Source organism: Scyliorhinus torazame, chromosome 4 (assembly GCF_047496885.1).
Source record: "Scyliorhinus torazame isolate Kashiwa2021f chromosome 4, sScyTor2.1, whole genome shotgun sequence".
Lineage (NCBI taxonomy): Eukaryota > Metazoa > Chordata > Chondrichthyes > Carcharhiniformes > Scyliorhinidae > Scyliorhinus > Scyliorhinus torazame.
In genome coordinates this window covers 374,908,822-374,923,780 of record NC_092710.1, presented here as the reverse complement: position 1 = coordinate 374,923,780, position 14,959 = coordinate 374,908,822, and the positions used below count along the sequence as shown (strand labels likewise).

Sequence of the window (14,959 nt, the reverse complement as noted above, 5' to 3'; positions counted from 1 at the left end):
TAGAGGGAGCTTTTCTCTGTATCTAACCCCATGCTGTACCTGTCCTGGGAGTGTTTGATGGGGACAGTGTAGAGGGAGCTTTACTCTGTATCTAACCCCGTACTGTACCTGTCCTGGGAGTGTTTGATGGGGACAGTGTAGAGGGAGATTTACGCTGTACCTGTCGTGGGAGTGTTTGATGGGGACAGTGTAGCGGGAGCTTTACTCTGTATCTAACTCCATGCTGTACCTGTCCTGGGAGTGTTTGATGGGGACAGTGTAGAGGGAGATTTACGCTGTACCTGTCGTGGGAGTGTTTGATGGGGACAGTGTAGAGGGAGCTTTACTCTGTATCTAACCCCATGTTGTACCTGTTGTGGGAGTGTTTGATGGGGACAGTGTAGAGGGAGCTTTTCTCTGTATCTAACCCCATGCTGTACCTGTCCTGGGAGTGTTTGATGGGGACAGTGTAGAGGGAGCTTTACTCTGTATCTAACCCCGTGCTGTACCTGTCCTGGGAGTGTTTGATGGGGGCAGTGTAGAGGGAGCTTTACTCTGTATCTACACCCCGTGCTGTACCTGTCCTGGGAGTGTTTGATGGGGACAGTGTAGAGGGAGCTTTACTCTGTATCTAACCCCGTGCTGTACCTGTCCTGGGAGTGTTTGATGCGGACAGTGTAGAGGGAGCTTTACTCTGTATCTAACCCCGTACTGTACCTGTCCTGGGAGTGTTTGATGGGGACAGTGTAGAGGGAGCTTTACTCTGTATCTAACCCCGTGCTGTACCTGTCCTGGGAGTGTTTGATGGGGACAGTGTAGAGGGAGCTTTACTCTGTATCTAATCCCGTGCTGTACCTGTCCTCGGAGTGTTTGATGGGGACAATGTAGAGGGAGCTTTACTCTGTATCTAACCCCGTGCTATACCTGTCCTGGGAGTGTTTGATGGGGACAGTGTAGAGGGAGCTTTACTCTGTATCTAACCCCGTGCTGTACCTGTCCTGGGAGTGTTTGATGGGGACAGTGTAGAGGGAGCTTTACTCTGTATCTAATCCCGTGCTGTACCTGTCCTGGGAATGTTTGCTGGGGACAGTGTAGAAGGAGCTTTACTCTGTATCTAACACCGTGCTTTCCATGTCACTGAATAAAATTCCCTCTCTCTCCATTCTCCCCCTCTCCCTCCATTCTCCACCTCTCCCTCCATCATCCCTCTGTCTCTCTCTCTCCTTTCCCTCACTCTCTCTCTCCATCCCCCCCTCTCCATTCCCCCCCTCTCCCCCTTCTCTCCATTCCCTCCCCCCTTTCTCCCCCCTCTCCCCTTCTCTCCAACCCCCTCTCCCCTTTTCTCCACCCCCCTCTCTCTCCGTCCCCCCCTCTCTCTCCATTCCCTCCCCCCTCTCTCCATTCCCTCTCTCTCCATTCCCTCCCCCTCTCTCTCCATTCCCTACCCCCACTCTCTCTCCATTCCCTCCCCCCACTCCCCCCTCTCTCTCTCTCCTACCCTCCCCCTCTCTCCCCCCCCTCTCTCCATCCCCCCTCTTTCTCCCCTCCTCTCTCTCTCCATTCCCCCCTCTCTCCCTCCCCCTCTCTCCCTCCCCCTCTCTCCCTCCCCCTCTCTCCCTCCCCCTCTCTCCCTCCCCCTCTCTCCCTCCCCATCTCTCCCCCCCCTCTCTCCATTCCCTCCCCCCTCTCTCTCCCCCCCTCTCTCTCTCCATTCCCTCCCCCTCTCTCTCCCCCATCTCTCTCTCCATTCCCTCCCCCTCTCTCCCCCATCTCTCTGTCCATTCCCTCCCCCTCTCTCCCCCCTCTTCCCCTCCTCTCTCTCTTCCCCCCCCTCCCTCTCCATTCCTTCCCCCCTCTCTCTCTCCATTCCCTCCCCCTCTCCCCCCCCCTTCTCTCCCCCCCCCATCTCTCTCCATTCCCTCCCCCTCTCTCCCCATTCCCTCCCCCCTCTCTCCCCATTCCCTCCCCCTCTCTCCCCCCCTTCTCTCCCCCCCCCATCTCTATCTCCATTCCCTCCCCCTCTCTCTCTCCGTCCCCCCCCTCTCTCTCTCCTTTCCCTCCCCCCCTCTCCATTCCCTCCCCCCTCTCCCCCCCCATCTCTCTCTCCATTCCCCCCCGCTCTCCCCCCCCCCCTCGCTCTCCCCCCCCCTCCCCCCACTCTCTCGCTTTCCCCCCCCCTCTCTCTCTCTCTCCCCCCCCCTCTCTCTCCGTCCCCCCCATGCTGTCCTTCGCAGGGTAATCCAGCACGCTGGAGGGATTTCCACTCAGCTACAATAATGGGAAGTCGGATGTACGTCTTTGGGGGTCGTGCCGATCGGTTTGGCCCGTTCCATTCCAACAACGAGATCTACTGTAACCGTATCAGAATATTCGACACCGAGACCAATCACTGGCTGGACTCTCCCAGTGCTCAGCTTCTTCCTGAGGGCAGGAGGAGCCACTCGGCATGTAAGTAAACTCGGAGCTGTGAGGCAGGATCGGGCCTAACCTCCAGCAGGATCGAGCCTGACTTCCAGCAGGATGGGGCCTAACCTCCAGCAGGATGGGGCCTAACCTCCAGCAGGATGGGGCCTAACCTCCAGCAGGATGGGGCCTAACCTCCAGCAGGATGGGGCCTAACCTCCAGCAGGATGAGGCCTAACCTCCAGCAGGATGGGGCCTAACCTCCAGCAGGATGGGGCCTAACCTCCAGCAGGATGGGGCCTAACCTCCAGCAGGATGGGGCCTAACCTCCTGCAGGATGGGACCTAACCTCCAGCAGGATGGGGCCTTACCTCCAGCAGGATGGGGCCTTACCTCCAGCAGGATGGGGCCTAACCTCCAGCAGGATAGGGCCTAACCTCCAGCAGGATCGGGCCTAACCTCCAGCAGGATCGGGCCTGACCCCCAGCAGGATCGGGCCCGACCTCCAGCAGGATCGGGCCCGACCTCCAGCAGGATCGGGCCTGACCTCCAGCAGGATCGGGCCTAACCACCAGCAGGATCGGGCCTAACCTCCAGCAGGATCGGGCCTAACCTCCAGCAGGATCGGGCCTAACCTCCAGCAGGATCGGGCCTAACCTCCAGCAGGATCGGGCCTAATCTTTCCCCCATCGCCCTCAATAATCCCACAAACAACCCGTCACCATCTGTAGGCGGGGGTTACAGATCAGAAACTGTGAGCGATCGCTCAGCAGCAGATTGATTGATTGATTTCCACGATGCAGGAGTTGCTGACTAGGCCAGCCTGTATTACACATCCGCAAACTCCCTTCACTGGCCGAACATCATTGTTTAAATACTCAATCGAGAGACTCCACAAAGTCCAGCTGTCGCACACAATTTACTGTGCAGAAGGAGGCCATTCGGCCCATCGAGTCTGCACTGGCCCTTGGAAAGAGCACCCTACTCAAGCCCACACCTCCCCACCCTATCCCCATAATCCAGAAACTCAACCAAACCTCTTTTGGCAGTAAGGGGCAATTTATCATGGCCAATTTACCTAACCTGCACATCTTTGGATTGTGGGAGGAAACCGGAGAACCCGGAGGAAACCCACGCACACAAGGGGAGAACGTGCAGACTCTGACGCACAGTCACCTAAGCCGGGAATCGAACCTGGGACCCTGGAGCGGTGAGGCAGCTGTGCTAACCACTGTGCCACCGTGCAGCTCTGTCAGAGGGTCAGTACTGAGGGAGTGCTGCAGTGTCAGAGGGTCAGTACTGAGGGAGTGCCGCTCTGTCAGAGGGTCAGTACTGAGGGAGTGCCGCACTGTCAGAGGGTCACTGCTGAGGGAGTGCCGCACATTCAGAGGGTCAGTACTGAGGGAGTGCTGCACTGTCAGAGGGTCAGTACTGAGGGAGTGCTGCAGTGACAGAGGGTCAGTACTGAGGGAGTGCCGCTCTGTCAGAGGGACAGTACTGAGGGAGTGCCGCACTGTCAGAGGGTCAGTGCTGAGGGAGTGCTGCACTGTCAGAGGGTCAGTGCTGAGGGAGTGCTGCACTGTCAGAGGGTCAGTAATGAGGGAGTGCCGCACTGTCAGAGGGTCAGTACTGAGGGAGTGCCGCACTGTCAGAGGGTCAGTACTGAAGGAGTGCCGCACTGTCAGAGGGTCAGTACTGAGGGAGTGCCGCACACTCAGAGGGTCAGTACTGAGGGAGTGCCGCACTGTCAGAGGGTCAGTACTGAGGGAGTGCCGCACTGTCAGAGGGTCAGTACTGAAGGAGTGCCGCACTGTCAGAGGGTCAGTACTGAGGGAGTGCCGCAATGTCAGAGGGTCAGTACTGAGGGAGTGATGCACTGTCAGAGGGTCCGTACTGAGGGAGTGCTGCACTGTCAGAGGGTCAGTACTGAGAGAGTGCCGCACTGTCAGAGGGTCAGTACTGAGGGAGTGCCGCACTGTCAGAGGGTCGGTACTGAAGGAGTGCCGCACTGTCAGAGGGTCAGTACTGAGGGAGTGCCGCACTGTCAGAGGGTCAGTACTGAGGGAGTGCTCCACTGTCAGAGGGTCAGTACTGAGGGAGTGCTGCACTGTCAGAAGGTCAGTACTGAGGGAGTGCAGCACTGTCGGAGGGTCAGTACTGAGGGAGTGCTGCACTGTCAGAGGGTCAGTACTGAGGGAGTGCCGCACTGTCAGATGGTCAGTACTGGGGGAGTGCTGTACTGTCAGAGGGTCAGTACTGAGGGAGTGCTGCAGTGTCAGAGGGGCAGTTCTGAGGGAGTGCTGCAGTGTCAGAGGGGCAGTACTGAGGGAGTGCCGCACTGTCAGAGGGTCAGTACTGAGGGAGTGCCGCACTGTCAGAGGGTCAGTACTGAGGGAGAGCTGCACTGTCAGAGGGTCAGTACTGAGGGAGTGCTGCACTGTCAGAGGGTCAGTACTGAGGGAGTGCTGCACTGTCAGAGGGTCAGTACTGAGGGAGTGCCGCTCTGTCAGAGGGTCAGTACTGAGGGAGTGCGGCACTGTCAGAGGGTCAGTACTGAGGGAGTGCCGCACTGTCAGAGGGTCAGTACTGAGGGAGTGCCGCACTGTCAGAGGGTCAGTACTGAGGGAGTGCTGCAGTGTCAGAGGGGCAGTACTGAGGGAGTGCTACACTGTCAGAGGGTCAGTACTGAGGGAGTGCCGCACTGTCAGAGGGTCAGTACTGAGGGAGTGCTGCAGTGTCAGAGGGTCAGTACTGAGGGAGTGCTGCACTGTCAGAGGGTCAGTACTGAGGGAGTGCTGCACTGTCAGAGGGTCAGTACTGAGGGAGTGCTGCAGTGTCAGAGGGGCAGTACTGAGGGAGTGCTGCAGTGTCAGAGGGGCAGTACTGAGGGAGTGCCGCACTGTCAGAGGGTCAGTACTGAGGGAGTGCCGCACTGTCAGAGGGTCAGTACTGAGGGAGAGCTGCACTGTCAGAGGGGCAGTACTGAGGGAGAGCTGCACTGTCAGAGGGTCAGTACTGAGGGAGTGCTGCACTGTCAGAGGGTCAGTACTGAGGGAGTGCCGCACTGTCAGAGGGTCAGTACTGAGGGAGTGCTGCAGTGTCAGAGGGGCAGTACTGAGGGAGAGCTGCACTGAGCTGTCATTCTTCTGATGGACTTTGTTCTGAGGTCACATATGTGCTGTTGGGAGGGCCCATGGCCTTGTTTCCAAGAAGAACAGAGAATGAGGGTGGCACAGTAGCACAGGGGTTAGCACAGTGTCTTCACAGCTCCAGGGTCCCAGGTTCGATTCCCCAGTGGGTCACTGTCTGTGCGGAGTCTGCACGTTCTCCCCGTGTCTGCGTGGGTTTCCTCCGGGTGCTCCGGTTTCCTCCCACAGTCCAAAGACGTGCTGTTAGGTGGATTGGCCATGATAAATTGCTCTTAGTGACCAAAAAGGTTAGGAAGGGTTACCGGGATAAGACCATAAGACATAATAGCAGAATTATGCCACTCGGCCCATCGAGTCTGCTCCACCATTCAATCACGGCTGATATTTTCTCATCCCCATTCTCCCGCCTTCTCCCCATAACCCCTGATCCCCTTATTGATCAGGAACCTATCTATCTCTGTTTTAAAGACACTCAGTGAATTGGCCACCCACAGCCTTCTGCGGCAAGGAGTTCCACAGATTCACCACCCTCTGGCTCAGGTGGAGGTTGAGCTTTGGTGGGGTGCCCTTTCAAGAGCCGGTGCAGACTCGATGGGCCGAATGGCCTGCTTCTGCACTGTAAATTCTATGATTCTATTCCGGCTGCTCTTGATTCCCACAATCATCATCACTGAACACTGTTATTTGCCCTCTCACATTAGTCCTTGCAAAACCTTGCAGGCCACAAATTGGTTGTCACATTTCTTTTTTTATTTGTTTATCTTTTATAAGTACCCAATTATTTTTTTTTCCCCAATTGGTAATTTAGCGTGGCCAATCCACCTAACCTGCACAGCTTTGGGTTGTGGGGGGTGAAACCCACGCAGACACGGGGAGAATGTGCAAACTCCACACGGACAGTGACATAGGGCCGGGAGACGGAGGTTGTCACATTCCTGCCTTCCAACAATGACTGCTCTTCAACAATACTTTCATTCACCCCTCTGCAACTGGGGACAGGTACATCTCCTTGGTAACCCTGATGTGGCGTATATTCAGGGTCAGCTTGGGCAATGAGCACCCATCATCTTTCAGTTGGGGCGATGGGTGGGGTTGGAGAGCCATCACGCTGCCCCCATGTTGCATTAGGAATACTGAGCCTGCTTCTCCCTGAGCCCCAGCTCAGAGCCGGGTGCTATCGAGGCCTGTGTGGGAGGGGTGGCTCCTTGTTTGGAGCGCCAGGGGTGAAGTCCCTCAGCTCATCAGGCGGCCAATTCTGCCCTTCTAACCTCTCCCTTTCTATCCTGCAGTTACCTACAACAGTGAACTGTACATATTTGGTGGTTATAATGCAAGACTGGACCGGCACTTTAATGACCTGTGGAAATACAGTCCTGGTAAGTGAGGGATTGTCTCACTGTGTAGTGTCCCTGGGCAGGGATGTGGCCATCTCTGCCTCGGCTAGCAATTGTTACCCATCCTAATTGCCCCCGAGACAGCCGGACTGCTATCCTCAAAGTTCCTGAGTGTGGGCTTTGTTTGTACAGAGGGATAGGGACTGAGGGGAGGGAGATTGACAGAGGGGCTGAGGGAGGGAGATTGACAGAGGGGCTGAGGGAGGGAGATTGACAGAGGGACTGAAGGGAGGGAGATTGACAGAGGGACTGAGGGAGGGAGATTGACAGAGGGACTGAAGGGAGGGAGATTGACAGAGGGACTGAGGGGAGGGAGATTGACAGAGGGACTGAAGGGAGGGAGATTGACAGAGGGACTGAGGGAGGGAGATTGACAGAGGGACTGAGGGGAGGGAGTTTCACAGAGGGACTGAAGGGAGGGAGTTTCACAGAGGGACTGAAGGGAGGGAGTTTCACAGAGGGACTGAAGGGAGGGAGTTTCACAGAGGGACAGGGAATGAAAATGAAATAAAACGAAAATGAAATGAAATGAAAATCGCTGATTGTCACAAGTAGGCTTCAAATGAAGTTACTGTGAAAAGCCCCTAGTCGCCACATTCCGGTGCCTGTTCGGGGAGGCTGGTACGGGAATTGAACCGTGCTGCTGGCCTGCCTTGGCCTGCTTTAAAAGCCAGCTATTTAGACCTGTGCTAAACCTGCCCCCGAGTGGAGGGATGTTCACAGAGGGACTGAGTGAAGGGGGTTCCTGGTGACTTGGTGAATGTTAAGTCTCTGTCTCCGCGTGTTTTACTGTTCAGGGAAGGTTGTCCCTGTTGTTTGTAGTCTGTCCAGGGGGTAGTAATGGTGAGTTTGGGAATGAACCTTGGTTCCCGTTGGGGATCACTGTCGTTCGGGATCACCGTCATTGGGGATCACTGTCGTTGGGGATCACTGTCGTTGGGGATCACTGTCGTTCGGGATCACCGTCATTGGGGATCACTGTCGTTCGGGATCACCGTCATTGGGGATCACTGTCGTTGGGGATCACTGTCGTTGGGGATCACTGTCATTCGGGATCACTGTCATTGGGGATCGCTGTCATTGGGGATCACTGTCGTTGGGGATCACTGTCGTTCGGGATCACTGTCGTTGAGGATCGCTGTCGTTGGGGATCACTGTAGTTGGGATCGCTGTCGTTGGGGATCACTGTCGTTGAGGATCGCTGTAGTTGGGATCGCTGTCGTTGGGGATCACTGTCGTTGGGGATCGCTGTCGATGTGGATCACTGTCGTTGAGGATCGCTGTAGTTAGGGATCGCTGTCGTTGGGGATCACTGTCGTTGGGGATCACTGTCGTTGGGGATCGCTGTCGATGTGGATCACTGTCGTTGGGGATCGCTGTAGTTAGGGATCGCTGTCGTTGGGGATCACTGTCGTTGGGGATCGCTGTAGTTAGGGATCGCTGTCGTTGGGGATCACTGTCGTTGGGGATCACTGTCGTTGGGGATCGCTGTCGATGTGGATCACTGTCGTTGGGGATCGCTGTAGTTAGGGATCGCTGTCGTTGGGGATCACTGTCGTTGGGGATCACTGTCGTTGGGGATCGCTGTCGATGTGGATCACTGTCGTTGGGGATCGCTGTAGTTAGGGATCGCTGTCGTTGGGGATCACTGTCGTTGAGGATCGCTGTCGTTGAGGATCGCTGTAGTTAGGGATCGCTGTCGTTGGGGATCACTGTCGTTGGGGATCGCTGTCGTTGGGGATCACTGTCGTTGAGGATCGCTGTAGTTAGGGATCGCTGTCGTTGGGGATCACTGTCGTTGGGGATCGCTGTCGTTGAGGATCGCTGTCGATGTGGATCGCTGTCATTGGGGATCGCTGTCGATGGGGATCGCCGTCGTTGAGGATCACCGTCGTTGGGGATCACTGTCGTTGAGGATCACTGTCGTTGGGGATCACTGTCATTGGGGATCACTGTCGTTGGGGATCGCTGTCGTTGGGGATCTCTGTCGTTGACGATCGCTGTCGATGGGGATCACTGTCATTGGGGATCGCTGTCATTGGGGATCACTGTCGTTGGGGATCGCTGTCGTTGGGGATCACTGTCATTGGGGATCACTGTCGTTGGGGATCACTGTCGTTGGGGATCACTGTCATTGGGGATCTCTGTCGTTGACGATCGCTGTCGATGGGGATCACTGTCATTGGGGATCGCTGTCATTGGGGATCACTGTCGTTGGGGATCACTGTCATTGGGGATCTCTGTCGTTGACGATCGCTGTCGATGGGGATCACTGTCATTGGGGATCGCTGTCATTGGGGATCACTGTCGTTGGGGATCGCTGTCATTGGGGATCACTGTCGTTGACGATCGCTGTCGTTGAGGATCACCGTCGTTGGGGATCACTGTCATTGGGGATCACTGTCGTTGGGGATCGCTGTCGTTGGGGATCTCTGTCGTTGACGATCGCTGTCGATGGGGATCGCTGTCGTTGGGGATCACTGTCATTGGGGATCGCTGTCATTGGGGATCACTGTCGTTGACGATCGCTGTCGTTGAGGATCACCGTCGTTGGGGATCACTGTCATTGGGGATCACTGTCGTTGACGATCACTGTCGTTGGGGATCACTGTCGTTGACGATCGCTGTCGTTGAGGATCACCGTCATTGGGGATCACTGTCATTGGGGATCACTGTCGTTGACGATCACTGTCGTTGGGGATCGCTGTCGTTGGGGATCACTGTCATTGGGGATCACTGTCGTTGGGGATCGCTGTCGTTGGGGATCACTGTCGTTGGGGATCACTGTCGTTGGGGATCACCGTCATTGGGGATCACCGTCATTGGGGATCACTGTCGTTGGGGATCGCTGTCGTTGGGGATCGCTGTCGTTTGGGAATCGCTGTCGTTGGGGATCACTGTCGTTGGGAATCGCTGTCGTTGGGGATCACTGTCGTTGGGGATCGCTGTCGTTTGGGATCACCGTCATTGGGGATCACCGTCATTGGGGATCACCGTCGTTGGGGATCACTGTCGTTGGGGATCACTGTCGTTGGGGATCACTGTCATTGGAGATCACTGTCGTTGGGGATCACCGTCGTTGGGGATCACTGTCATTGGGGATCACCGTCGTTGGGGATCACTGTCGTTGGGGATCACTGTCGTTGGGGATCACTGTCGTTGGGGATCGCTGTCGTTGGGGATCGCTGTCGTTGGGGATCACTGTAGTCGGGGATCGCTGTCGTTGGGGATCACTGTCGTTGGGGATCGCTGTCGTTGGGGATCGCTGTCGTTGAGGATCACTGTCGTTGGGGATCGCTGTAGTTGGGGATCGCTGTCGTTGGGGATCACTGTCGTTGAGGATCACTGTCGTTGGGGATCGCTGTAGTTAGGGATCGCTGTCGTTGGGGATCACTGTCGTTGGGGATCACTGTCGTTGAGGATCGCTGTCGTTGAGGATCGCTGTAGTTAGGGATCGCTGTCGTTGGGGATCACTGTCGTTGGGGATCGCTGTCGTTGGGGATCACTGTCGTTGAGGATCGCTGTAGTTAGGGATCGCTGTCGTTGGGGATCGCTGTCATTGGGGATCGCTGTCGATGGTGATCGCCGTCGTTGAGGATCACCGTCGTTGGGGATCACTGTCATTGGGGATCACTGTCGTTGGGGATCGCTGTCGTTGGGGATCACTGTCGTTGGGGATCACTGTCGTTGGGGATCTCTGTCGTTGACGATCGCTGTCGATGGGGATCGCCGTCATTGGGGATCACTGTCGTTGACGATCGCTGTCGTTGAGGATCACTGTCGTTGGGGATCACCGTCGTTGGGGATCACTGTCATTGGGGATCACTGTCGTTGGGGATCGCTGTCGTTGGGGATCTCTGTCGTTGACGATCGCTGTCGATGGGGATCGCTGTCATTGGGGATCACTGTCGTTGACGATCGCTGTCGTTGAGGATCACCGTCGTTGGGGATCACTGTCATTGGGGATCACTGTCGTTGACGATCACTGTCGTTGGGGATCACTGTCATTGGGGATCACTGTCGTTGACGATCGCTGTCGTTGAGGATCACCGTCATTGGGGATCACTGTCATTGGGGATCACTGTCGTTGACGATCACTGTCGTTGGGGATCGCTGTCGTTGGGGATCACTGTCATTGGGGATCACTGTAATTCGGGACCACTGTCATTCGGGATCACTGTCGTTGGGGATCACTGTCGTTGGGGATCGCTGTCGTTGGGGATCGCTGTCGTTGGGGATCACTGTCGTTGGGGATCACTGTCGTTGGGGATCACCGTCATTGGGGATCACCGTCATTGGGGATCACTGTCGTTGGGGATCGCTGTCGTTGGGGATCGCTGTCGTTGGGATCGCTGTCGTTGGGGATCGCTGTCGTTGGGGATCACTGTCGTTGGGGATCACCGTCATTGGGGATCACCGTCATTGGGGATCACTGTCGTTGGGGATCGCTGTCGTTGGGGATCGCTGTCGTTTGGGATCACCGTCATTGGGGATCACCGTCGTTGGGGATCACTGTCATTGGAGATCACTGTCGTTGGGGATCACCGTCGTTGGGGATCACTGTCATTGGAGATCACTGTCATTGGGGATCACCGTCATTGGGGATCACTGTCGTTGGGGATCACTCTCATTGGAAATCACTCGTTGGGGATCACTGTCGTTGGGGATCACTGTCGTTGGGAATCGCTGTCGTTGGGGATCGCTGTCGTTCTGTCGTCGGGGATCACTGTAGTCGGGGATCGCTGTCGTTGGGGATCGCTGTCGTTGGGGATCGCTGTCGTTGGGGATCACCGTCGTTGGGGATCACTGTCGTTGGGGATCACTGTCGTTGAGGATCACTGTCATTGGAAATCACTCGTTGGGGATCACTGTCGTTGGGGATCACTGTCGTTGGTGATCACTGTCATTGGGGATCACTGTCATTGGGGATCACTGTCATTCGGGATCACTGTCGTTGGGGATCACTGTCGTTGGGGATCGCTGTCGTTGGGGATCGCTGTCATTGGGGATCGCTGTCATTGGGGATCACTGTCGTTGGGATCACTGTCGTTGGGGATCACTGTCGTTGGGGATCACTGTCGTTGGGGATCACTGTCGTTGGGGATCACTGTCGTTGGGGATCACTGTCATTCGGGATCACTGTCGTTGGGGATCACTGTCGTTGGGGATCACTGTCATTGGGGATCACTATCATTGGGGATCACTGTCGTTGGGGATCACTGTCGTTGGGGATCACTGACGTTGGGGATCACTGTCGTTGGGGATCACTGTCGTTGGGGATCGCTGTCGTTGGGGATCGCTGTCGTTGGGGATCACTGTCGTTGGGGATCGCTGTCGTTGGGGATCACTGTCGTTGGGGATCACTGTCATTGGGGATCGCTGTCGATGGGGATAGCTGTCGTTGAGGATCGCTGTCATTGGGGATCGCTGTCATTGGGGATCGCTGTCGATGGGGATCGCTGTCGTTGAGGATCACTGTCATTGGGGATCGCTGTCATTGGGGATCGCTGTCGATGGGGATCGCTGTCGTTGAGGATCACTGTCATTGGGGATCGCTGTCGTTGGGGATCGCTGTCGATGGGGATCGCTGTCGTTGGGGATCACTGTCATTGGGGATCACCGTCATTGGGGATCACCGTTATTGGGGATCGCTGTCGATGGGGATCGCTGTCGTTGAGGATCACTGTCATTGGGGATCGCTGTCGTTGGGGATCACCGTCATTGGGGATCACCGTCGTTGGGGATCACCGTCATTGGGGATCGCTGTCGTTGGGGATCACTGTCGTTGGGGATCTCTGTCATTGGGGATCACTGTCGTTGGGGATCACTGTCGTTGGGGATCACTGTCGTTTGGGATCACTGTCATTGGGGATCACTGTCGTTGGGATCACTGTCATTGGACATCACTCGTTGGGGATCACTGTCATTGGGGATCACTGTCGTTGGGGATCACTGTCGTTGGGGATCGCTGTCGTTGGGGATGTCTGTCGTTGGGGATCACTGTCATTGGGGATCACTGTCGTTGGGATCACTGTCGTTGGGGATCACTGTCATTGGGGATCGCTGTCGTTGGGGATGACTGTCGTTGGGGATCACTGTCGCTGGGATCACTGTCATTGGGGATCACTGTCATTGGGGATCACTGTCATTGGAAATCACTCGTTGGGGATGACTGTCGTTGGGGATCACTGTCGCTGGGATCACTGTCATTGGGGATCACTGTCATTGGGGATCACTGTCATTGGAAATCACTCGTTGGGGATCACTGTCGTTGGGGATCGCTGTCATTCGGGATCGCTGTCGTTGGGGATCACTGTCGTTGGGGATCACTGTCGTTGGGGATCACTGTCGTTGGGGATCGCTGTCGTTGAGGATCACTGTCGTTGGGGATCGCTGTCATTGGGGATCACTGTCGTTGGGATCACTGTCGTTGGGGATCACCGTCGTTGGGGATCACCGTCGTTGGGGATCACCGTCATTGGGGATCACTGTCGTTGGGGATCACTGTCGTTGGGGATCACTGTCATTGGGGATCACTGTCGTTGGGGATCGCTGTCGTTGGGGATCGCTGTCGTTGGGGATCGCTGTCGTTGGGGATCGCTGTCGTTGGGGATCGCTGTCGTTGGGGATCGCTGTCTTTGGGGATCACTGTCGTTGGGGATCACTGTCATTGGGGATCGCTGTCGTTGGGAATCGCTGTCGTTGGGGATGTCTGTCGTTGGGGATCACTGTCATTGGGGATCACTGTCGTTGGGGATCGCTGTCGTTGGGGATCGCTGTCGTTGGGGATCACTGTCGTTGGGGATCGCTGTCGTTGGGGATCACTGTCGTTGGGGATCACTGTCATTGGGGATCGCTGTCGATGGGGATAGCTGTCGTTGAGGATCGCTGTCATTGGGGATCGCTGTCATTGGGGATCGCTGTCGATGGGGATCGCTGTCGTTGAGGATCACTGTCATTGGGGATCGCTGTCATTGGGGATCGCTGTCGATGGGGATCGCTGTCGTTGAGGATCACTGTCATTGGGGATCGCTGTCGTTGGGGATCGCTGTCGATGGGGATCGCTGTCGTTGGGGATCACTGTCATTGGGGATCACCGTCATTGGGGATCACCGTTATTGGGGATCGCTGTCGATGGGGATCGCTGTCGTTGAGGATCACTGTCATTGGGGATCGCTGTCGTTGGGGATCACCGTCATTGGGGATCACCGTCGTTGGGGATCACCGTCATTGGGGATCGCTGTCGTTGGGGATCACTGTCGTTGGGGATCTCTGTCATTGGGGATCACTGTCGTTGGGGATCACTGTCGTTGGGGATCACTGTCGTTTGGGATCACTGTCATTGGGGATCACTGTCGTTGGGATCACTGTCATTGGACATCACTCGTTGGGGATCACTGTCATTGGGGATCACTGTCGTTGGGGATCACTGTCGTTGGGGATCGCTGTCGTTGGGGATGTCTGTCGTTGGGGATCACTGTCATTGGGGATCACTGTCGTTGGGATCACTGTCGTTGGGGATCACTGTCATTGGGGATCGCTGTCGTTGGGGATGACTGTCGTTGGGGATCACTGTCGCTGGGATCACTGTCATTGGGGATCACTGTCATTGGGGATCACTGTCATTGGAAATCACTCGTTGGGGATGACTGTCGTTGGGGATCACTGTCGCTGGGATCACTGTCATTGGGGATCACTGTCATTGGGGATCACTGTCATTGGAAATCACTCGTTGGGGATCACTGTCGTTGGGGATCGCTGTCATTCGGGATCGCTGTCGTTGGGGATCACTGTCGTTGGGGATCACTGTCGTTGGGGATCACTGTCGTTGGGGATCGCTGTCGTTGAGGATCACTGTCGTTGGGGATCGCTGTCATTGGGGATCACTGTCGTTGGGATCACTGTCGTTGGGGATCACCGTCGTTGGGGATCACCGTCGTTGGGGATCACCGTCATTGGGGATCACTGTCGTTGGGGATCACTGTCGTTGGGGATCACTGTCATTGGGGATCACTGTCGTTGGGGATCGCTGTC

General features: G+C 56.1%; 1 protein-coding gene across 1 annotated transcript in view; it reads left to right on the top strand.

Moving 5' to 3' along the window:
• Window positions 1–2,215: 2,215 nt before the first annotated feature.
• klhdc3 (kelch domain containing 3) overlaps window positions 2,216–14,959 on the top strand; it is a 123,738-nt gene continuing 110,994 nt past the window's right edge. Inside the window, exons 1-2 of the mRNA XM_072500378.1 lie at window positions 2,216–2,427; window positions 6,821–6,907. Of these exons, the coding sequence (XP_072356479.1) occupies window positions 2,256–2,427; window positions 6,821–6,907 (259 nt within the window). The 5' untranslated portion in view covers window positions 2,216–2,255. The remainder of the gene's footprint in view (window positions 2,428–6,820; window positions 6,908–14,959) is intronic.